At 37.1% G+C, this 25,871-nt stretch overlaps 1 protein-coding gene across 2 annotated transcripts in view; it reads left to right on the top strand.

Moving 5' to 3' along the window:
• The window catches only part of BRWD3 (bromodomain and WD repeat domain containing 3), a 153,155-nt gene that overhangs the window by 68,670 nt on the left and 58,614 nt on the right, over window positions 1-25,871 (top strand). For both annotated transcript variants that reach the window (XM_059679709.1, XM_059679708.1), the window contains exons 10-17: window positions 542-612; window positions 1,970-2,070; window positions 3,637-3,677; window positions 6,657-6,761; window positions 7,777-7,930; window positions 13,103-13,237; window positions 14,272-14,400; window positions 23,249-23,474. In XM_059679709.1, the coding sequence (XP_059535692.1) occupies window positions 542-612; window positions 1,970-2,070; window positions 3,637-3,677; window positions 6,657-6,761; window positions 7,777-7,930; window positions 13,103-13,237; window positions 14,272-14,400; window positions 23,249-23,474 (962 nt within the window). The remainder of the gene's footprint in view (window positions 1-541; window positions 613-1,969; window positions 2,071-3,636; window positions 3,678-6,656; window positions 6,762-7,776; window positions 7,931-13,102; window positions 13,238-14,271; window positions 14,401-23,248; window positions 23,475-25,871) is intronic.

Here is a 25,871-nt window from a genome sequence, read left to right as displayed (position 1 = left end):
GTGAAAAGTCAAGTGCTTTCATTTTTCTTTATTACCTTGAAAGATTCTTAGTAGTCCATGTATTTAAGTATATAAATATATATGTGCATGTGTGTGTATATACATTCATACTTACTTCAGGTGGATGTTAGAGATTTCAGAATAAAATTTTTATGAATTCAATGTTGAGACTAATTTATACATAAAATTTTGGTAATGACTATTTCATTTCTTATTCTGGTAAGAAGATTTTGAAATTGTAATGGTAATAGTAAGTAGTACGGTAATATATTTGTAAAGCTATAATAATAATAATAATACTGATACCATAAAGTGTATTTATAAGGTTAAATGCATTTTTAACCTGAATGAGAAGACTAGTACTTATCGACTGCTTCTATTTTGTGGTTTCAATAATATTAATGCTATCTGTTAATATAGATAGGCAATAATATTAATGCCTATCTACTAATGCTAAATCTGTCAGTATCCAGTGCTAAGATTCTTGCACATTAAATGAACATATTAAAAATTAAAAAAAAACTTCTTTCTTTTCTCTTAGAGATCGCCCAGTTAAATTTACTGAGAGATCCAGACCTGGAGTTCAGATATCTTGTTCATCTTTTAGTTCTGGTATGCATAAAAATTGAATGTATTTGAGTACCTAAAATATTAAGTGATTCAGTTACGAAAGATATATTTTTCAATTTTATTCAGGAAAAAAAATGCATATGTTTGAGTGTTAATATAATCACGCCAAAAATGTGAGCCATATTTTTTAATAGGTGGACCTTTATGGACTCTTAACTTGTGATACCTTTGGAGTTTTTTTTCTTATTTGTAAGTGATATGTTTTTATATAATGCAGAACTTAGTTGGTAAAAACAAACCCTTTCCACCCCCAATTCCACACTAAAATCCTGCCCAGACTTTTCAGAAAACATATACTATGGCTCCATATATAAGACACTTTTACAGTCTATAGACAGTGCTTATCTACTGCTATGAATTGCAAGCTAATTAACCTTTTTCTCATTGTGAAAAAATATAAATTAAAATTTACCAATTTAATAACCAGTGTACAGTTCCATGGCATTAAGTATACTCACATTATATTGTATACATGACCACCATCATCTATCTCCAGAATTTTTCATCATCTGAAAATGGTTTTTGAGTTTTTGCACTCGACACCACTGTGGCCACTATACTATAAAGAGAATTGTAGATACAGTTTATTTAATGAATAATTTTATGTTTACGCTAAATACAAAGAATTCCTTGAGGCTGTGACCTTTTATGTTTATGATCCAAAGTCCTTTATTTAGTGTAAAGTTGGTGGATTTTTAAAAAATATCTTCTGCCCTAGCTGGTTGCTCAGTAGATAGATCGTTGGCCTATGGACTGAAGGGTTCTTAGTTCGATTCCGGTCGAAGTGCACATTCCCGGGTTTCGGGCTCTATCCCCAGTAGGGGGCAGCCGATCAATGATTCTCCCTCATCATTGATATTTCTATCTCCCTCTCTCCCGCTTCCTCTCTGAAATTAATAAAAATATACTTAAAAAAATATATGTTCTTATTGATTTCAGAGAGAGGGAGGGAGAGGGAGAGAGAGATAGAAACATCAATGATCAGAATAATTGATAGGCTGCCTCCTGCACACCGCGTTGTGGGGTTCGAACTTGCAACCCATGCATGTGCCATGAGCAGGAATCATACTGTATAGGTTGACGCTCAACTGCTGAGCCACACTGGCTGGGCAAGTTGGTAGATTTTTATTGGGTTAATGGTATAGTTGTATTTTAAATATTTCTCTATTTTTTGAATTTTAGTTATATTTCTCTGAAATGTTACTATATCTTTAACCATTAGAAGATAACCTTATGTTTTTTAAAGCCATTTCATTAATGTAATTTAGCATATAACTAAGAAAGCAATCAGAGGGGTTTTTAAGTTCTTTGCTACAATGTTTGTTTTTTAATCCTCCAGGTGGTATGTTCATTACAACAGGCAGTACTGACCATGTGATCAGAATATATTATTTGGGTTCTGAGATTCCTGAGAAAATTGCTGAGTTAGAGTCACATACGGTAAGAAAACAATGAAAAACTATGTTGCTTTCTTTTTTAGCAACCCTAAAAAATTGGTTTTATTTCTTTTCTGGTCTGTACTCTAATATAGATTGGTGCTTAAATCTATATGATAAGATATCCCTTTAGTAATGAAGATCAGTGTGAAAATTTGGATTTAGTATGGTTATAATATTTAATATAATTTCTATTTTACTATATGAAAAAAGAAAAATATATATATATTGCAGTGATAATTTATGAAAACCCTCATTTCAACTTCTGTATTTTATTAATTATAAGCTGGTTGTTACTTTAATGTCTACATAATTACTAAAAGACATTAAATATTACTTAGGAAAAAAACACTGTTTAGTGATTTTAGCTTCTTGATTGTTTTCCAAATGCTAGAAGGAGGTAGTAAATAAATGGAAAGAATCAAGGGGACGGGGGGAAAAGAAGAAAAATTATTTTTTCAGAGGCCCAGCTCAGAAAAAAAGTTAGAAAACATAAAACATTGCCTGTTGAAATTAGTGGTGGCTTAGTCATTGGAAATAAGATGTCTTTTCAAAACATCTAAGTTTAATTATGGTAGTGATAATCCAGAATCTGTCAGATAAATACTGCAGTGAAGTCATGGAACAGTGTGAATCACAGATACCTCTGAACATAGAAAGACAATTTAATAATTTTTAAAAATGAAAAATAATGAAATGCAAAGGTATTTACTATCTGAACTTTTTAACAATTAAGTTCGAATGAATGGTTTTTGAAAATGTGTACAATATTTGAGGGTACATTTTAGTTTATTATTAAGGAATAAAGAGACGGAAAACAAATTGTTTGGTTTATACTTTATTCTTCTCATCTCAATATACATTATATTAAAAGAAGATTCAAATAGCAGTATCTAAAACAGTGATGACGAACCTTTTGAGCTTGGCGTGTCAGCATTTTGAAAAACCCTAACTTAACTCTGGTGCCGTGTCACATAGAAATTTTTTGATATTTGCAACCATAGTAAAATAAAGACTTATAATTTTGATATTTATTTTATATATTTAAATGCCATTTAACAAAGAAAAATCAACCAAAAAAATGAGTTCACGTGTCACCTCTGACACGCGTGTCATAGGTTCACCATCACTGATCTAAACTATATTACCTAAAGACTGTCAGGCGACTCCATTGTAAAATAATTAAATAAACTGTGTGAGAAATAGGAAATGACTGATTTGTTTTCTGAAATTTAAGAAAGAGTTAAGTGGGAAATTTCATTCAACTACTATTATATTAGTTATTTTAAGGTGGTATTTTCATTAGTGTGCTGTTTTATTATGGGGGGCATAATAAACTAGAGATTATTGTTTAGAAACAGGTTTGCATGTGTTTGGATTGTCTCAAATTACAACTCCATCGTTAATGCATTGTTTCAGCCTTTTAAACAAAATTTGAGTTTTTTAAGAAAATTGTAGTATTAAAAAATCTACTCCATGATACTTTTGCATGTCAATTTGAGGGGAAGAGTATTTTATTCATTTTAAAAATTAATTAACTCTAATAGAAATTTGTCTTTTTATGTCATAGGACAAAGTTGTTGCTGTTCAATTCTGTAACAATGGAGACAGGTAACTACTGTAGTACTTACCTTTGTAAACAGATATTTGATATATTTTGTCTCCATTCACTCAGAATTAGCTACCTCGACTCCTTATTTCTATACTTTATTTCTGTCCAGTCACTTAGGCTGAAACCCTTTGTCTATCTCTGATGACATCCTTACCCCCATCTCTTCTAAACTTCTATTCAAGTAGTCATCATAGGCTATCAGTGCTTTCTTTCTGAATTATTTTTTTTTCTCTTTTTCCATTTCTGTTTTCCCCCACCTTCGTCAGGATTCCATTATTTGACCCTTTACCATCAGTTTTCTTCTCCCTTCTGAATACATCCTGTCCATTTCTGCCAGATCAGCATTGCTCTTCTCAGAAAATTTTAGTGTTACTTCTTGGTCTATAAAATAGACTTCAGTGTCTTAGCCTGGCATTCAGAACTCTCTACAACTGGATTTTAGACCTACATTCTTAATTCATCTTCTATTCCTATATAAATTCTTAAATCCACCTAGTTGATTTAATCATTGTTCTTATTATATCCCACATATATTTTAACATCCATCATTTCTTTATACTGTACCTCACACCATTCTTACCCAGAAATAGCATTTACCTACACTTCACTTCTCTTTCCCTCCTACATCCATCATCTCCCTTCCACTCTCCTTACCTCTTTTTTCCCTCTCCTGTTTCTTCTTTAAGTTTTGTCTTCCTTTTAAGGTTCATGCCCTATGTGAAACCTTTCCTGACTTCTCCAGATTTTAACTCCCTAGTGTCCTGCTGAACAGCTGTATCACTAATTCTATCTAGTATTCATATGATACATATTTTCTATGTCTGTAAAACTCAGAAATTATATGCAGGTATTCGTGTACCCTCTCAAATGTCTGATCCTGAAAAGGTGATAATCTTCCCTTGACTAAAATTGACTGACAATAGATTAAAAAATGTAACCACTTAACATAACTTGTATCCCTATATTTCTCTAAGGACTTTCTGTAGATTACCATGTTTTATTTTTAACTATTTTCAGACAGTAGGTGATTACTATTATCTTGATCTTTGTTAAATGCAAGAGTAAATAATGACGGTCTACAAAGAATGACACCTATACAGTTTTAGCAATGAAAAAAACATTCAAATGATTTTTAAGGTTGGTTTATTGCACAATATTTAGTTATACACCTGAAGATTTGTTTTATTATGACTTTTTCATGCTAAAAGAATCTGAATAAATTCCTTGCCTTTTTTCTTTTTAAATACATTTTAATTGATTTCAGAGAAGAAAGGAGAGGGAGAGAGAGATGATAGAAACATCAGTGATGAGAGAGAATCATTGATTGGCTGCCTCCTGCATGCCCCCCACCAGGGATCGAGCCCACAACCCTGGGCATGTGCCCTTGACCGGAATTGAACCTGGGACCTTTTGGTCTTCAGGCCAACGCTCTATCCACTGAGCCAACCAGCCAGGGCTTCTTGTCTTTTTTCTTAAAGTAGAAACTCTCTTAATTAGTTATGTGGTCAATAAATACATCAAAATTTTCAAGATGTACAATTTTACTAATGATCAAAGAAATGCAATTTAGAATCATATTAACAATATTTTTCTTTAAGAATGACAAGATAATGAAGAATGATAACACCCAATATAGCCAAGAGTTTAGAGAAAATGGCTACTCTCCCATAATTTTTTATGAGATTATAATTTATTAAAAACTTTGGAAGTAATTTGGCAGTATGTTTCAAAAGCTTAAAAAATGTGTCTATCCTTTGACTCTGCAAAGATGTATATTGAGATTTATCACATTATCTATGATCGTGAAGGCTGGAAATAGTATAAATATTCATCATTGGGGGGTTGATTAAATACATTTTGATACAGCCATATAGTTGAGCACATTAAAAATGATGTCAGTGATTGAGTGTCAACCTGTGAACCAGGAGGTCATGGTTCTATTCCTGATTGGGGCATGCCTGGGTTGTGGGCTTGATCCCTAGTGAGGGATGTTGAGAAGGCAGAGGATCAATGATTCTCATTATTGATGTTTTTATCTCTCTCCCTCTCCCTTCCTCTCTGAAATCAATAAAAAATATATATTTTAAAAAATGTGTTAGTTTTGTATTTGTACACAGAAATATTTCTATAAAATATACTGAAGTTAGGGAAAAGCATTATAAAACATCATATATTGTGTAATTCTATTTTCTTTGGATGAAATATATAAGTATATATTTATGTCTTTTATAAAGTACTCAAAGTATAGAAACGTATGAACAGTGATGGAATTATTGCTGAATGAGTGTATTTTTATGTTCTATTGAAATATAATCCTCATAACATAAAATTCAATGGTTTTTAGTATATTCATAGAATTCTGCAACATTCAACACAATCAATTTTAGAACATTTTAATCACCTTAAAAAGAAATCTCATACCTTGTAGCTCTCAATCTACAATCTTTTTACACTCCCACTCTCAGCTCTGGTCAACCATTATTTACTTTTTGTCTCTAGATTTGCCCATTCTGGACATTTCATAAGTGAAATCTTTTGTGACTGATTTCTTTCACTTAGCATAATGTTTTCAATATTCATCCATGTTGCAGCATATATCATTATTTCTTTCCTTTTTATTGATGAATATTATTTGAATGTATGGAATATACCACAGTTTATCCATTTATCAGTTGATGGACATTTGGGTTGGTGCCACTTCCTGGCCTGTTATGAATAATGCCATAAATATTTGTATACAAGTTTTTGTGTGGACTAATGTTTTCATTTCCTTTGGATAAAAACCTGGGGGTAGAATTGCTAGGTCATACAGTAACTTGTTTATCCTTTTGAGGAACTGCCAACTGTTTTCTAAAGTACACCATTTTTGTTCTCCCCAGTAGTAATATGTGGATGAAAGTATTACTTTTATGATTAGCAAAAAAGTGATTTCCTTTTTGGAGGAAAGTAATAAGAGTATTTTTACTTTTTCTTTGCAGTTTAAGATTTGTTAGTGGAAGCAGAGATGGAACAGCAAGAATTTGGCAATATCAGCAACAAGAATGGAAGAGTATAGTGCTAGATATGGCTACTAAAATGACTGGGTAAGTTTGGATGTTAGGTATTTCATTAGTTTTCAGAAGGCATAGTATCTTACATTATTGAATTATATTTAATAATGAAAGTAAAATATCTTTTTAGATTAGTAAATAGTTTAGAGTTATTTGGTAGGTGTGAAATTTGCATCTGTACTTTGTTTCCAAATAAATTGCCTTTTGCTTTTGATTGACATACTGGATGATAGAAATATTGCTGACTCATTTAAAATTCTGGACTCTTATGATCACTGTGCTCTACTAATGCCCATGGAGTCATTCTCTGCCTTAGTTTTCTACAGGTCATATACAGGGAGCCCCCAAAAAATGTGTGTTGAAGGCAGTGTTTATAAAAATACATTTCATTTTCAAAATGTAAGCGAATCTACAGCTATCAGCTGTTAAAGTATGTATACAGTTTGAGGTTATCCCTATTGGATGTCATTATATATTTATTTTCCTAATTTACACTTAATCCGCATCTTTTTCCTTATCTTCACTATTGATTGAAAGATCAATAGTTTATGACTGAAATTAATTATATTTCCATTTATAACAATATAGAACTGACTTTGTAGTCATAGCCAGCTACTGATGATGTTATATTCAATTAAACCAAAAGTTACCAAATCTCTTACTGCACTTGCATATGATCTATTAGTTTCACAAAATTTAATATTTAAGGGAATAAAGTGTCCATATATGTTTTCTTTATATTTTCTAGTATCTAGTATTTTAAGGTGTTCGTAGGTTTCTTTTTAATTTCGCTTTTCTGTTATTCTTGTGTAACTACATGCAAAATTTTTGCCACTTGTGTCCTTTTTTTCTTCCCTAAAATAAGCTATTGATATTGGCCTATGCAGGTATTTTTTATTTTACTTCATCAGTACTTAAATTTATGTTTTATAATTTATATCCAAAAATTTGCATACTCCTGCGGAAATTTTTTGACATAATTTACTATGTTAGTTACACTTTTGTTAAGAATTTACAGTGTATGAATACTGCAAATTATTTTGTTTAGGAATAACTTGCCTTCTGGGGAAGACAAGGTCACTAAACTTAAGGTGACTATGGTAGCCTGGGATCGCTATGACACCACAATTATTACTGCAGTGAACAATTTCCTTTTGAAAGTATGGAATTCAGTCACTGGGCAACTTCTTCATACATTATCCGTAAGTATTCTATTTTTAGAATAATTAAAATGGTCAAAAAGGGCATTCTAGAAGACAGGAAATTTATGTTCCAGTTTACTTTCTATGACTTACTATCCCTTAGAGAAGTAATTATGTGAGGTACCTCTATTTACATATCTGCAAAATAGTGATGACACATGGTATAGCTGCTAAAAGCAGTTATGAAAATTTTCAAGATCCTTTCCAGTTCTGGTATTTATTTATCTGTTATGTTATTGTATGCAGCCAAGAATATATGTTATTTTGTTTCTGGCATGCACTGGGTCTTTTTGTTGTTACTATTTTAGGGATAGAACTAACTTTGTTTTGACAAGGATATTTTATATATTCTACCTTCATAGATTAGTTTATGTAAGAAATGGAGGTGAGAGGAAGTTGGAGAAAAAGGTGTCTTTTCCTCTTTCTTCTATCTTTGTTAATCTTCACCCAAAGATATTTTTTTCGATTGAATTTTAGAGAGATTGGAAGGGAGAGGGAGACACATACAGAGAGAGAAACATCGATTTGAGAGAGACACTTCAATTGGTTGCCTCCTTCATGGGGCCCTGACCTGGGCTGGGATTGAACCTGAAACCAAGGTATGCACCCTTGACTGGAATCGAACCCACAGGCCGACTGAGCCAATTCAGCTAGGGCTCCTCTTTCTTTTTTTAAAAAAAATGTATTTGTCATAGTAAAAGGCTGCTATACTTGTGTTGTGAAAGTTGATAGGATTAATAACTGAAATTACATGGGTGTGTTTGATGCTTGGCAGTTTAAGATAGTTCAAGTTGACTTCAAGTTAAATTAAATTACTGATTCATAGATATTTTTAGGGGAAGGGCCAAGTGTTTGCCCTATGGTTTATACCACCAAATTTCAACCCATGTGCTGCAGCACGCTGGTGTGCCACAAGAATTTTCAAAATATGATTATTTAGTCAGGGTCACTGACCTCTTTTCCCTTAGATTGTCAAATGAAAAAATGACAACAACAATAGCCATACAGTGTGAATAAATCAAAATTAATCTATTTTTTTGTCAGATTAGCAAAAATATAATGTCTCTTTTGGTGTGCCACAAAATTTTAGTAATTACTTTTTCTTGAGATGAAAAAGGTTTAAAATCGCTGGTAAATAAAGTAGTGATAGGGACTAGAAACCAATTCTCATAACTTGAATTTGCAGCATACCATGGTTCAATCCTTATTGACTCCTTTCTGAGATAATCTTATCTAATGCATATTAGCTTTCTAAAGGTTTCTTTAATTTTGGATGTATTTCCAGTTTATCTTTCATATACCTCCTAAGTTCTCTTTCCTAAATAAAACTTTAACACTGTTTAGTGGAATATTAGGTTCTTCCTTATATATATAAGCCAGCACTTATCTCGTTCTGGCTTTCTCTGTTCCCTAGTATAAGTTTCTGTTAATATGTGTGGAAAATCCTTTACTATTTGCTTGATTATTTTTTAATATTTTTTAATTGATTTCAGAGAGAGGAAGGGAGAGGGAGAAAGGGATAGAAAAATCAGTGATAAGAGAGAACCATTGATCAGCTGCCTCCTGCATGCCAGGGATTGAGCCCATAACCCAGGCACGTGTCCTGACCAGGAATCAAACTGTGACCTCCTGGTTCATGGGTTGATGCTCAACTACTGAGCCACATCAGCCAGGCCGCTTGCTTGATTCATTGTTAGGAAATGTTTGTCAATGTTGGCACACTCTAATAGAAATGTAATGAGCCACATATGTAATATTAATTTTTCTAGCAGCCCACAATAAAAAGGTAAAGTCCAGCAGGTGAAATTAATTTTAATACTATACTAGAGGCCCAGTGCAGGAAATTTGTGCACTCGGGGTGGGCGGGGGTCCCTCAGCCCAGTCTGCGCCCTCTCATAGTCCAGGAGCCTCAGGGGATGTCCAACTGATGCCTTAGCACTGCCATGGAGGCAGGAGAGGTTCCCACCACCGCTGCTGCACTCACTTGCAGTGAGCCTGGCTTAGGGCTTCTGGCTGAGCAGCACTCCCCCTGTGGGAGCGCACTGACCACCAGGGGGCAGCTCCTGTGTTGAGCATCTGCCCTCTGGTGGTCAGTGCACATCATAGCAACTGGTCGTTCTTCCATTCGGTCAATTTTCATATTAGCCTTTTATTATATAGGATTTTATTTAACCTAGTATATCCAAACTGGTAGCATTTCAACATATAATTAATATAAAATTATTAATGAAATATATTTTTTAAAAATATTTTTATTGGTTTCAGAGAGGAAGGGAGAGGGAGAAAGAGATAGAAACATCAATGATGAGAGAGAATTATTGATCAGCTGCCTCCTGCACACTCCACATTGGGGATCAAGTCCGTAACCCGGGCATGTGCCCCAAACCAGAAATCAAACTGTGACCTCCTGGTTCATAGGTCAAGACTCAACCATTGAGCCATGCTGGCTGGACTTAATGAAATATTTTGCTTTCTTTTTTTCACACTAAATCTTTGAAATCAACTGTGTGTTTTATACTTAGAGAATATCTCAATTCAGACTAGCCACATTGCAAATGCTTAATACCCGTATGTGGTTAAAACTACATTATTAGACAGCACAAGTCTATATGTCTAAAAATCACAATTTCGAAGGCCATGTTATAGCCATTGATTTTATAAATCCATGTAAAATTCTTTCTTGATAAGTACCTTAATTTAGAGTTTTGTTTAGTTGTACTATTACCATGGGCTGACTATCTGTTTTCTGTGAATTTTACTGAAGAAATTTTAGAACAGATTACTTTTAGTCCTTATAACAGTCAAATTTACTTAGTTTTTGTAAAGAGCTTATATTTTCTGTGTTAACAATTTGTATATCAGGGTCTTAGTGAGGTATAATGTTTTTCCATTCAGCAAATACTTACTGAGCATCTCCTATGTGCCAGCCACTGAGTTGGGTATTAGTAATAAATGATTTTATAGCCTATTAGGAGAAAAAATTAATCAAATAAATGCTAAGAAAGAGAAGTGCAAAATAAAATGCAAGTTTCTAACAAGTTGACAAACCCTGATCTGGGAGAGTCAGAGCAAGTTTCCTGAGGAAGTGAAGTTTGAGTTAAGATTTGAAAGGTAGAAATTACCCAGGTCTTAGCCTAAATGTCACATCCTTGACAAGGCCTTTGCTGATCAAACAATCTGGATTGGCCTCCTCTTGCTTTATTTTAATCATAGTGTTTATCATTTCCTGATATTTTTCTTGTTTACTTTCTTTCTCAACATGGTAGGAGATCAATAAATATTTGATAAATTACATATGTGAAGAGGTTCGAAAGTCCTTACAGCAGTAGGGAAAAGCATCTACAAAGGTCCTGGGGTAGAAGGGAATTGAAAGAAAGCCAATTTTTGACTGAAGCACAGAAAGCAGAAATAGAGTGTCACTAGATAGAATTGAAGAAATGGACAGGGGCCAGACCATTCAAGGTCTTGTGAGATCTCCCCAAAGACTATTTGGGAATCATTAAAGAGTTTAAAAGCAAAGGTATTACCTGTGAATTATTGCTTTTGAAAAATACCATACAAGTCTGGCAACAGAATAATTAGATTAGAGATAAGAATGACATTGGGTATATTGTCGGAGTCAAGAGTAGGATGGACCATTATGATAATTTGGATTTGTGTGGTGGTGGTAGAAATAGAAGTGTACTTAATAAATAAAAATAGGACAGATGATGAGTCTTAAGACATTACTGGATTTGACTAGGTTTTGTTCCCTAGATCCAGTGTCTATGCAGTATCCCAAGGCATATGACCAAAATATTAATTCTCCTATTTAAGAGCCTTTTTTTCCTATTATACACTGAAGTAATTGTATCATTAAAATTTAACAAAGTAATTTTATTGTTTACTTGTTAGGATCCTGCAAAAATATTTACTGTATCAAATTGATTATTCAGGAAGAGATTTTTGTTATAACAAAAGATTTTGTAGTAGTCACTGGGAAAGCAGTTTTGATAAATTTTAATTGTGATAATATTTATTGTATTGGGATTTTACCTTCTAATCTTAACACTTCACATTTTCAGCCTGTCTGCAATTATTTTTTAATAAGCTTTATTTTTGTCCATGATGGTAATGTGGCAGGATACTCTATTGTATTTCTTATACAGTGATTTGGGATAAGGTGCACTTTGTAGATTCAAAATATATGATCATTTCTAGAGGCTCTTGATGTGTAATATGATGTTTTATTAAGTGAAGTTCAGCTTCAGGATGTCTTGTATCTTTTTCTAAGACTTATAGCCTGTTCTTAATCATGTACTCTCTAACCAGGAATTAAGTAAAATCAACAATGATCTAAATCAGATGTTGGCAAACTTTTTCTTTAAGAGGCCACATAATAAATATTTTAGGCTTTATAGGCCACGTAGGATCACTGTTGCATATTCTTTTTTTTTTTTTTACAACCTTTAAACAATGTAAAACCATTCTAAGCTCACAGACTGTGTATACAAAAACATCTGGGAGCTGGATTTGGCCTGTAGGTTCAAGTTTGCAGATCCCTGAAGTAAGATCTCTCTATATACTGATAAATCATTTATTTATTAGAAGGCAAACATATATGTACAACATTGGTTTTCAAACTTTTTAATAAGCAAATCCATTTCTCAGCATATTAAATGAAATTCTCAATTATAAAGTAGATAAAGGACAGCGTCAGTTCAGTATACTTTGTTGTTTGAATGTATCATGAGGCCTCATAAAATACAATTTGAATACCAGTGATAGAGACTGCTGGCTGAAGAACAATGAAGGTTTGTCTGTTATCACTGTGGCATAACTGAGTATTAATGAATGATTCTGTTTGTTACATTTTCTGTGGCCTTTTAAATAGTAGAGTCCTAGAAATACCAATTCCACTTTAGGACCCTGGTTAATGAGCTGTAACTGTTTTGAACTATGTATTAAATACTTTTTCAGTTCTTCTGTCTATTGAATACTTTATGAAATCAGCACTAAAACATTCAAGGAAATCTTACCTAAGTATTCACTGTAGTGTCCATGTATTAAATGCTGCTAACTTGATGGGCATGAATTAATCTGAATTGGATTGATAGTGTACTCTGGAGATCTTTTGACCAAATAAACCAGATGCTTAAGGTTGCTTTTCGTGTTTAATTGATTTTATCACAGGGACATGATGATGAAGTATTTGTTTTGGAAGCACATCCATTTGATCAAAGGATCATACTTTCAGCGGGCCATGATGGGAACATTTTCATTTGGGACCTTGACCGGGGGACCAAAATTCGGAATTATTTTAACATGGTAAGAAAAAAATGTGCTTAGTTCATATTACAACAGATTTCTCTTTTATGACAACTTGGTAATTAAAGTATATTTAGTGCCAAAGAACCTCATGTGACCTATGTTTAAATCCACAGAGTAACCGAATCATTGAAGACCTAAGTGTAAGGCCAGTAGAGTATTATATCTTTCAGGGTGACTCTGTTTTCATGGTGTTAGCATTTACCAAATTCTGGTCCCCAGCCCTGAACTCTCAAAACTCAGATATAATGAACTTTTGGAGCTAACACTAACCAAACTCACAAAAAGGTTAATGCTTAAATTATAATCCTAATTTATTAATCACAACAGTTCACTATATTTTATCTGCTTCTGGTGAACCCCATATGGCTTAATTAGTAATCAGGGAGTTGTTTGGCAAATGTAGCATTGGAGATATGAATACTCTTGATATATATATTTTGCACAAATCATGTAAAAATCTGGTGAGCTGTCTCTTCTCCCAGTAGAATGAACACCTTCCTGTGGTTATGGGACTAATCCTATCCTACATATTCAGTTTCCTTCTCTGAAGAAGCATTGTTCCTAAACATTTCTGAATTGTTATCCTTTGAGGTCCCTTTTATAGGTTTTAAGCAGATCCAGGGCATTAATAATAACATCTGTCTTTTATTGATAAAATTGATTTGTGTGCTTTAATTTTAGGATTGTTATTTTAAGACTTACTTGCATTACAATTTAAGATGTAAAGGTAATATTTTAACTTTGCTGAGATATCACCTTTGTCAATTTGGTTGTGTTTAGATGTTTTTAGTCCCCTCAGTCACTCATTTAGTACTGTTTGAAATATGGCATTGTTAATAATATTTGATACCATGCACTGAATTTTTATTCTCCCTAATTTCTTTTAGAGCTTACTGTTTCCATTAGGATCCTGGCTACAGAAGCCAGAGAGTACATTGGAATGTTGATATGAGCAAGCAGACACTATTGCTTATTTATTATTTGAAAATTACCTCTTAACGATGATTTAAAATTACTCCTCTAAATTTCAGATTGAAGGCCAAGGCCATGGTGCAGTGTTTGATTGTAAATTTTCACCAGATGGAAACCATTTTGCCTGCACAGATTCTCATGGGCATTTGCTGCTTTTTGGTTTTGGATGCAGTAAATACTATGAAAAGGTTAGTATATTTGATTTTTGTTGAAGACTTTACCTTTGGATTGTATCATTTATAAATTTTCTTTGAAGTCTTCAGTTAATAAGTGTCATTGTGTGTTAATAGATATAAAACAACTAAGTTACCTTTCTTGGTAAAACATAAGACTTAATAGTGATTAAGATATATACAGGGTGATATAGATATAAAAATTCACTAGAACATATTCTCTGTACTACCTTTCAGGTATAATAGGTGAGGACAACAGTAAAATTGCATCCTGTACTTATCATAAATTGGGAATAAACAGCTGGTGATCGAACATTTATTTTCTTGCTTGGCTACTTTACCTATTGATCTTATTAAAATACTTTGGAAACTGACTTCACCAGTTCCTTATATTTTATTAGCTGTGAATTTGAAATAGATTTTAGAATCTTAGAGTTGGAAGATAATTCAGAATCACTGAGTTCAGCTCAATACTTCTATCACATTTTAGTGTCTAGGCCAGTGATGGCAAACCTTTTGAGCTCGGCGTATCAGCATTTTGAAAAACCCTAACTTAACTCTGGTGCCGTGTCACATATAGAAATTTTTTGATATTTGCAACCATAGTAAAACAAAGACTTATATTTTTGATATTTATTTTATATATTTAAATGCCATTTAAAAAAGAAAAATCAACCAAAAAAATGAGTTCGCGTGTCACCTCTGACACATGTGTCATAGGTTCGCCATCACTGGTCTAGGCAATTGATATCTACTGCTGGGGTCCAACCCCAGCAGGTCCAGGGATTCCCAAAGGCGTAGACGGAGTCGGCAAAGAAGGAAGGACGCGGAGACAGTGTTCAGTTGATCAGCAGCCTAGCCAGGATCTCCAGCCAAGTTCTGGTCTGGATCTCCAGAGAGGTTCTGCTGTTTATTGTCTTGTTACATCCGTATTTATACCAGTTGATTTTAATCCTGTCAATTTCTATTACAAAGGTTAGGGCTTTTCTTATCTCCATTCCAGGGAGTAAAGGTTATGTAGCTTAAGCATGATTGTTTGTAGTTAAAGTGATTAACTACCCGCCTGGCACTTAGTTAAGGAGTTTCATCCCCTCCCTAACTTCAGGGAAAAATCCCTACCTGGGGAAACAACCTTTCTCAGAGAGGTGACCTTGGTTAAAACACACAGCGCTAAGGGGAGCAAACATATTAAGAACAGTATGCTATATACGCCAGGTCCCTTGAAACATATGCTGTGCAGATGTTTCTTTCCTGCAGCGACTGTGTCAAGCAGCAAGGATGGACCGGCTTCCGGCAAATTCCCCCTTTTTTATTTTTTAAATGATAGCGCATTCAAATCAGTGGCCACCTCTCAGATTGGGCCGTTTAAGACTCGGTAGAAGACTGGCAAGCAATGACAGTGAGCATAACTATAACCATAGTGGATGGAGCGCACAAGGAGCCCCATTCCTGTAGAAGGTTGCCGGCCTCTTCAGTCAAGGGATTTCAGCTGTCCTCAAGTTGTTGGTTTGATTGTCTTTGTTGGTCTGGCTAGCGGGCAGCATCACTGGCGACGGGCTTCCCGAAGCGTCAACAAGTTGAAGGGCTGCATCAAAGGGTCCATCAGGGTAGTGGTTGATGGTGGTGTCGATGTCTGAGGAGGAGTAAGCTGTGCCCTCTGGGTCAGCTGATATGGAAGATGGAGGGTAGTAGAGAGAAAAAGAAGAGAAAGCAAAAGAACTACAAGGCATGGAAGTGTTTAGAAAAAAGGGGGAGAAGAAAGGGGAGAAGGCAGCATCCTGACACAGCCTTTTCCTTCAGCTTCCCCTTTCCCTGTGGTCCAAGGTAGAAATGGAAAACAAGTCCTGTTGCAGTGAGAGGGCAGCTGCTGTCAGCCAGTCTCTGTCTTTACCTGGGTCCCGATCTGAGCTGGGCGTGGGAAGCGGGAAGTAGCCATGGGGACAGGAGACCTTCCTCAGAAGGGGCGAGTGTTCAAGCCCCTGAACCATTGGGGGGGTGAGGATCTGTGCCCCACCTCTTTTGAACCCCAAGTTCTCTCCTACTGGCCCCCCGACTGTGCCAGTCTTAGGTTGCCCCACCCTGTGGGGTCTTACCCGTCTTTGACTACCAGCCATCTCTGGGCCAAGTAGGATGATGTGAGGTTCAGTTCTGTCTCCTTGGTAGCCTATGTTCCTCTGGCCTCCATGCCCAGCAACTGCCTTGGGATCCCCTTGCCTGCTGGCGGGGCCCCGGTATTGATCACATATCTTGGGGAACCCAGGTTTCTTCTCCAGGGAGGGCCCAGCTCACGCTATTGGGTGAGAGACAGATCCATGGTACCAGCCACCATGAGGCTTCAACCTCAGCATGAACAGAGAGCTCAGGCAACAGCTATGGGCAATTGGATTGTAAGAAGAGGGTCCCTCTTGACACAAGGGTAAGAGGGGCCAATACAGGACAAAGGAGAGTCCCGGAACAGGGCTTTCTCAGCCCAGGATGTCAGGCTCTTGGCACAAGACAACTCCATGTATGGGACATATACCAGACACCCCCTAGTCATGGCAGAAAAGGGAGGTGCCCTTCTGGGAACAGTAAGGTAGGGAGATTCTAGAAAAGGCTGTGTTCAGGAAAGAAGGAGAAAGGCCAAAGAACCAGCAAACAAGTATTTAGATTTAAAAAAAAAAGAAAAAGGAAAGGAGATGTGGGGCAAGGCTGGGACATGTGGAAAGACAAAAAGGAGACACATATGATCCTCCCAATGGACAGATTGTTCTAGCTCAGGGCTGCACATCTGCTGCAGACGGGCACTGGTCAGGTGTGCTATGGTGAGGCAGAGATGGCGGGCGGTGAGACATAAGGTCGGACTAGATGGTCTGGAATCCACACAGGTGAGTCTGCGTCCTGTGGAAATATACAAGCATATCCTCTCCCCCAGGTTAAAAGTACATCAGGTCCCTTCCAGGCTCCTGTAAGCAAGTCTCTCCATTTGATGAGGGCTTTAGGTTTAGTTAAATCAGGGTTCCAATGCCTGTACATTGGGGAATTTCCCTCAGAATCTACATTTAGTATATTAATTACAAATAGAGTATGTTGTAGAACATGATGAGGAGAGGAATATTTAAACTCATTTTCTTGTAATTTTTTAATTTGTGTTTTTAAAGTTTGGTGAGCGCTTTCTACTATTGCTTGGCCTTGAGGATTGTAGGGTATTCCTGTAGTATGTGCGATGCCGAATGTAGAGCATAAGTTTTTAAAAGCTCTAGAGGTATAGGCAGGCCCATTGTCTGTTTTAAGTGCCCTTGGTATTCCTAGGTAGGAAAAGCATTGGAATAGATGTTGACTTACATCTTTAAAGGCTTCTCCTGTACGTGCAGAAGCAAGGATAACATGAGAAAAGGTATCAATACAAACATGCACATAGCAAAGTTTGCCAAAAGATGGGACATGAGTAATATCCATCTGCCATAAGTCACAGGGTCTAAGTCCTCTTGGATTAACTCCTGTAACAGGGCTAGGAAAATGAGTAGGACAATGGCCGCCGTCACGCACAATACTTCGAGCAGCTTCTCTAGATATGCGATAATATAGACGGAGAGCAGAAGCATTTTGATGGTGAATGGCATAAGACCGCCGGGCTTCTTCTAGAGCTGTACAAACTACTGGGCGAGTTAGTAAATCAGCCTGATAATTTCCTTCGCTTAAGGGTCCTGGTAGCTCTAATATGTCCAATATAGAAAGCCTTTTCTCGTTTATGAATGTAAGTTTGTAGCTGAGTTAACAAAGAGAAAATGGCTGTTCTTCCTTGTGGGATAGAGGCGGTCTCAATATGAGGAAATAATTTAACTATATATTGAGAGTCAGTGTACAAGTTAAAGGGAACCTGTTGCAATTGTTCAAAAGCATAAATGACTGCCAAAAGCTCTGTTCTCTGAGCTGACGTCTCTAGAGTTTGTTGAACATGGGTTATTGATTGTTACTGCCCTACCATTAGAGGAGCCATCTGTGAATACTAAGGAGGCAGGAGGTGATAATGGCTCTTTTGAACATTTAATAGGAAATATAAACGGATGTAGGGAGAGAAATTGCAATATAGGTGATCTTGGCAAATGATGTAAAATTTGTCCTGGGAAGTTACCTATAGCTATTTGCCACTCTTCTTCAAATTGTAATAGTGTGTCTAATTGTTCTCTTTTATAAGGTATTATTATCTCAGTAACTTCTCTTCCAAAGAGTTCGATACTGCGTCGGCTACCTTTGATAATGAGAGTGGCCACTAGGGAGGGATAGGGTGGTACAATCTTCCTAGGAGTGACAGGTAAATGTATCCATTCTAATGGTCCTTCCTGCCACAAGCATCCTGTAGGAGTATATTTAGTGGCTAGAATAATTAAGGCCCAAGATTTGGAATAATCTAGATACTGTAGTTGCTGTTTATTGATGGCCTGTTCTATTTTTGCTATAGCCTTTTCTCCTTCTACAGTTAATTGTCGGGGAGACTTAGGGTTAGAATCTCCCTTTAAAATGTCAAATAGAGGTTTTAAGTCAAGAGTGGTTATTTTTAGATATGACCTGACCCAGTTGATATCACAATAGTTTCTGATAATCATTCAATGTGTTTAAATGATCTTAATTGTAAAGGCTGATGGGTGATAGTAGAGGTATGTAATATTCTGCCTAAGTAGGAAAAAGAAGGTTCAGTCTGAATCTTTTCTGGGGCTATTTTTAGACCATGTTCTTCTACAGCAAGGATGGTCTGAGTACGAATTTCCTGTAAAGTAGCCCGATCTTTATGAGCTAGTAAAATATCATCCATGTAATGAATAAGATATAGATCTGAAAATTTCTTTCTAATAACTTGCAATGCCTGATCTACAAACTTTTGACATAATGTAGGACTATTTTTCATACCTTGTGGGAGAACCTTCCATTGATATCTCTGATAAGGCTGTTTAAAGTTTTCTGATGGTATGCTGAATGCAAATCTTTGACAATCAGCCGGGTGAAGAGGTATAGTGAAAAAACAATCCTGTAAGTCAATAACAACAACACAATACTCCTGTGGAATTGCCACAGGGGAGGGCAATCCAGGTTGTAAGGAGCCCATATCTTCCATGGTGGCATTTATGGCTCTTAGATCTTGCAAAAGTCTCCACTTGCCTGATTTCTTTCTTATTACAAATATGGGTGTGTTCCAGGGACTATTTGATGGCTCTATATTTCCCTCTGCTAATTGCTGATCAATTAATTGTCGGGCTGCTCATATTTTCTCAGATGTTAAGGGCCATTGCTCGACCCATACTGGTTGTGACGATTTCCAGACTATGGGATCAGCAGTCTAAGGGCAATGGCCCCAATTATAAATCCTGTCGAGGAGTGTGAGGTATTACTTTCTTTTCCTAATCCCTTTCCTGGATTAAATCTCGTGTCTAGCATCTGTGATGTTACTCTATCACTGGGGCTATATAATAGAACTCCCATTTGAGACAAGATATCTCTTCCCCATAATGTAAAGGGGATAGTCGTAATTACATAGGGACAGAATGTCCCTGAATGTTGATCTTCATCAGCCCAAGTTAAAATCTGAGAACTCTTTTTTACATTAGATGCCTTGCCTAGTCCTACTAGGGAAGTGGAGGTGGTGTGCGTGGGCCATGAAGAGGGCCAATCCTTCCCTGCTATGCAGGAAACATCTGCTCCTGTATCCAATAGACCTTCAATTGGTTTTCCCTGAATTTGTAAAATTTTTGTAGGTCTAGTAGCATGGATTTCTTGTATCCAAAATGCTGCATCGCTAGATCCAAAGCCTCCGGCCCCTCTAGCTTTCTGGGTAACAACTGTCCCTATTTTATGTATTGGTAGCAGGAGTAATTGGGCAATTCTCTTGTTGGGCTGAATCTGTATAGTTGTGGTGGGTGGGGAAAGTAAAATCTGTATTTCTCCTGTGTAGTCTGCATCAACAACTCCTGGGATGACTAAGATCCCCTGTAAGGAGGTGGAGCTCCGCCCTAATATTAAACCTACGGTTCCCTCAGGCAGCGGCCCAGACACTCCTGTAGGAATGGCTGCTACTGGCGAGTCTGGGGTTAGTATTGCGTGGGTGGTTGAGTGGAGGTCCAATCCTGCACTGCCTGGGGTTGCCCTGAAGAGGTCACTGACTGATCGAAATTTGCAGAGGGGTTGAAGGTTGATGCCCCTATTATTGCAGGGGCCTGGGGCTGGCCCCTTCTCAAGTTTCCCAATTGAGGTGATGGGATATAACCTCCTTGGGAGCTATTTGTAGAGTTTAAAGGCCGACCATTTTTATGGTATTTTGATCTACATTCCTTTGCCCAATGGAATCCTTTCTGACATTGGGGACAAACGGTTTTTGGAGGATTAATATTATTCCCTAATGTATTTCCAGGCTGTTGAGGAGCTTGCCATCTGGCCTGAGTATTACTATTTTTATTTGGGCATTCTCTGCTAAAGTGCCCAGATAAGCCACAAGAGTAGCAGTTCATATTTCTTTTATTACCTGTATTATTGCTGGCTTGTCCTATAGCCTGTACATATTGAGGGTATGTCTCCCCTTTGAGAGCTGCAGCTATAGCTACACCCTGTATAAATGCTGGACTTACATCAGCACACTGTTTTATAAAATCATTTATAGTTCCTGTTCTGTGAATCGGCCTTAATAAAGCCTGACAGGTATTATTAGCATTATCAAAAGCCAGTTGTTTGATTAGGATATCGGCTGCCTCTTTGTTATTGATTACTCTCTTGACTGCCTGTATGAGGCGAGAAAGGAAAATCCTGATATGGTTCCTCGACCTTCTGTTTAACCTCTGTAAGGGTGGTTGTTTTTCCTGCTGTATAAGGTAGGGATTTCCAGGCATTTACTGCACAACTGGTTACTTTGGTAAGTGCCTCTGTGGGCATATACATTTGCTCCTGAGCCGTGTTAAAATCACCTTCTCCTAATATCATGTCTAGGGTTATTCCTTTTCTGGAATTTTTGCTAGTGGCTACTGCTCTCTTAGCAAGATCATCATATTCAGTTTTCCATAGTAAGTAATTGCCTCCTGAGAGACAGGCTTTACAAACCTGTGACCAATCATAAGGAGTCATCCATTTATTGGCTAGGGTTTCTACCAAGGTTTGTGTGTAAGGAGCTAGAGGTCCATATTCAGAGCAGGCCAATTTTAATTCTTTAAGTACTTTGTAAGGTATAGGCTCCCAGGTGGGGTTTTCGTTCTCACCAAACTCATTCTCATATGCAACTGGGAAGCAGAGTGAGAATTCAAGATCTCCATTAGCTTCAGCTTCTCTTATCGCCCTTTGAAATTTAGACATGGAGCTCATAGGAGCCACAGGACCTGGTTTAGGCTTCCTTTCTAATTTGGGGAGCCTGTTTTGAATGGGAGGGCCTCTCTCCTCTCTACTGACTGGAAAGGACCAATGGTCATGTTTATGATATTTATTCTCCTCCCGATCAGTAGGCATAGCTAAATTGCTTTTAGATTGAGCTGAAGACAATAATGATGTATCCTCTCTGGGTGGAGCCGAGGGACTATTTAAATTTTGAGAAAGTTCAACCGTTTTTGCCTCTGGTGCCAAGGTGTCACAGATTGAATTCCAGAGGGAAAAGATATTTGGCAGGACCTTCTCAGATCCATGGTAGCTGTAATAGTTCTTTAATTGCTTTCCTACTTTAGTCCAAGTTTCTAAATTAACAGTTCCATCCTCAGGAAGCCATTGACATACATCTTCTATAAAACTTTCTGTCTGACTGGGAGTAACCTTAACTCCTCTGCTAGCAAGCATATGCGTTAAGAGATTAATACAGAGTCTTTTTTCTTTAGACTCAGTATGACCCATCCTGTCAATCTAAGTTCTGTACTAACTACCCGCTTACCCTACTTATCCTCTATAGGGGGGGGTCTGCAGCACCCTACGGTGCAGTCCTATCCGTCCCAAGTACGGGGGGACTTACCTAAGGGAACCCTGTTCGGGCGCCAGATGCCGGGGTCCAACCCCAGCAGGTCCAGGGGTTCCCAAAGGTGTAGATGGAGTCGGCGAAGAAGGAATGACACGGAGACAGCGTTCAGTTGATCAGCAGCCTAGCCAGGATCTCCAGCCAAGTTCTGGTCTGGATCTCCAGAGAGGTTCTGCTGTTTATTGTCTTGTTACATCCGTATTTATACCAGTTGATTTTAATCCTGTCAATTTCTATTGCAAAGGTTAGGGCGTTTCTTATCTCCATTCCAGGGAGTAAAGATTTTGTAGCTTAAGCGTGATTGTTTGTAGTTAAAGTGATTAACTACCCGCCTGGCACTTAGTTAAGGAATTTTATCCCCTCCCTGACTTCAGGGAAAAATCCCTACCTGGGGAAACAACCTTTCTCAGAGAGGTGACCTTGGTTAAAACACACAGCGCTAAGGGGAGCAAACATATTAAGAACAGTATGCTATATACGCCAGGTCCCTTGAAACATATGCTGTGCAGATGTTTCTTTCCTGCAGCGACTGTGTCAAGCAGCAAGGATGGACCGGCTTCCGGCAATCTACATGCATCACTGTTTGTATTGCATTCCATTCTTATTTGAATAAAAATAAGCAAGAAAAATAGTCATAAAGGTTTATATGTTTTTTGAAACTTAAATAAAAATAAGAGAAATATGATATAGGCCCAGAAAGTAGTACAGATTGCAGGGATTTTGTGGAGAAAATATGGGATTACAATCTAGGTGAATCACTTCTACCTATAGAAAACATGTGGCAATAAAGGAATAGAAGAGAATGCAAAAATTGTCTGATTTGAAAAATGCATGTGCTCTAGGAGTGAAAATAAGTGCTTATATCTGTAAATCCCCTGTGCACATAAATACTAAGCATCTGTCATAAAGATTCCAGATCAGATGTTCTTCCACACGGATTATCGACCTCTTATCCGTGATGCCAACAACTATGTATTAGATGAACAAACCCAGCAAGCTCCTCACCTCATGCCTCCCCCATTCTTGGTGGATGTTGATGGAAATCCTCATCCTACAAAATTCCAAAGGCTGGTACCAGGACGGGAAAATTGTAAAGATGAACAACTTATACCACAGCTGGGATATGTGGCTAATGGTATGTTATCTCTAAAATTAAATTCAAAACATTTTGCAAAATGTTATACTTGCTGCTGTTCTCTCTATGCCTCCTGTGAAACTCTGTGGCAGATTATATTTTAGCTTTATTAAGTTTCAGTTGCATAGTACTTTTTACCTTGCTCCAGAGTATTTTTACATTGCTTATTTCACCTGGACACAGATAAATGGATTAGGGCAAACAAGAATATGCTCAAGAAGAGAATGACCTGCTTTCTTAATGTCCTGAACATACGTATGATCATGTTGTTTATAGCATTAACTTTTTTTAAAAATATATTTTATTGATTTTTACAGAGAGGAAGGGAGAAGGATAGAGAGTTAGAAACATCGATGAGAGAGAAACATCAATCAGCTGCCTCCTGCACACCCCACACTGGGGATGTGCCCGCAACCAAGGTACATGCCCTTGACTGGAATCAAACCTGGGACCTTTCAGTCCACAGGCCGACGCTCTATCCACTGAGCAAAACCCAGTCAGGGAGATATAGCATTAACTTCTAGTAATGATTGCCTGTGCTAACTTTAATGTGTCAAGCTTTTATAATAGGTGAAATTCCACTGCTCATAGTATTGGTATTTTAATTTGAGAGTCCATAGTTAATGGACCTAAGAAGAGTAAATTTCAAAACCAAAAGCTTGGAAGTGGCTATTTACCTATCCTCATGTTTGAAAAGCAAAAAACTATTGTGTTGGGAAGAGGGGATTGTAAGTGCTTAAATACACAATCTTGGAGGATATTGAAACAGTGGTGATGCATAATGGGAGGATATATATATGCAAAAAGACTGAACAGTGGAACAACCGAACAGAACAACCGGTGGCTATGATGTGTGTGGACCACCAGGGGGCACACGCAGAACGTGACAGGCGTCGGCCGTGGTGGGATTGTGAAACAGGTGAGTTGGGGTGCCAGACCAAGGCAGGGCACCAGTTGCTGCCAATGGGGCGAGTCTCTGGAGGTTAATGAAAATTCTTTGCTCCCGCATGCTACAGTCCCACCTGGCGCTCGCACCCACTGCCGGCAACAGCCCTGCTCACATCCACTGCTGGCACCCAGCGCGGGTCCCGATCACCCCTGAGAGCTTCTCCACCTCCCCTTCTCCTGAGGGGTGATCAGGACAGCATCCGCCTCTCACACCTGCTGCCGGCAGCGGCAGCCCCGCTTGCACCCACTGTCGGCGCTGGCCCCAATCACCCCACATCATCAGCTGGTGCAAGCGGGGCCAGCACCGTCAGAGTGTGGGAGCAGTGGCGGCGGGAGTGGGGCTGCTGGCAGCCAGGGGACTGGGGTCCATAGCAGGAGGGGCCGAGCGGGGGAGCAGAGGATGCGCTGAGACCCGCCCCGGTGCCCACCACAGCCTTGGCCCACAGTTCCTTTCAAGGTGCACGAATTCGTGCACTGGGCCCCTAGTAGTAGAATAAGACATTGAAATAAACTTTTCTCTATCAGAGCAGCTCTTCTGGTTAGCATATTTCCCTTGTGTATACTGCCTCTTCCACACGATCCTCACACTTGAATGCTTTCATATCTTTGTTATATGTAGGTATGACTTATTGAGTTATTGACTTGCAAATGACTTTTTACTAGGGAATTTAGACTTTACCTTTATAGAGTGAAATGTTGCACATTTTTTATGATCTTTCTTGTAAAAATTTATAAAGCAATGAAAAGGTGTTACCATGTGTTGATGATTACTTTGATTATATGCAATTTTTAAACAAGGGGGAAGCATGAATATTAAATAGGAGATAAAATTAAAATATTTGAATAAAAACATTTGTAATTCATCCACTTGATTTCCTGTAAGACCCGTTCATTTGGCTATTCTACTAGATACCATTTAATCTGACTAGAGAATAAGATGAAAAACTGGTTTAAGATGTAGCTTAGAAAGAAAAAGATCATAGAAATAAAGTATTTATTCGGAAGTAATTGAATTTCAGTGTATCATAAGAATAATTTTCTATTCATCAATATATTGAGATGTTATCAAAAGAGAACATTTGAAAGTGGCGAACATCATTTGGTTTCTTTCAGAAAGGAAATTCTCATGAAAGTAAGATGCAAAATATTTTAGTTATCTGTGTTTGAACTTGTTAAAACCTTACTCAAACCTCTACTTCCATCTTTTAGTTTAGAATATTCCATGGAGAAAATTCATCTTTAAATTAATAAATTTAATAATTATTTTTTAAGATAAGAAAGCCCTCATAATGTCTAATTTTAAGATATTGGGTAAGTCAAGCTGACATGCCAAATTTTTTTTTAAGTTCTTTTAAAAGTATTTAATTTGATATATGCTTTGTTTTCATTTTTATCCTGTTGTGTGTTTTTTTTAATCTATAAATTTACATATTAAGCTTGTTTTTTATT

The sequence above is a fragment of the Myotis daubentonii genome, chromosome X (assembly GCF_963259705.1).
Source record: "Myotis daubentonii chromosome X, mMyoDau2.1, whole genome shotgun sequence".
NCBI classification, from domain to species: Eukaryota; Metazoa; Chordata; class Mammalia; order Chiroptera; family Vespertilionidae; genus Myotis; species Myotis daubentonii.
The sequence above is the reverse complement of the archived record's forward strand: the minus strand, read 5'-3'. Positions and strand labels throughout refer to the sequence as shown.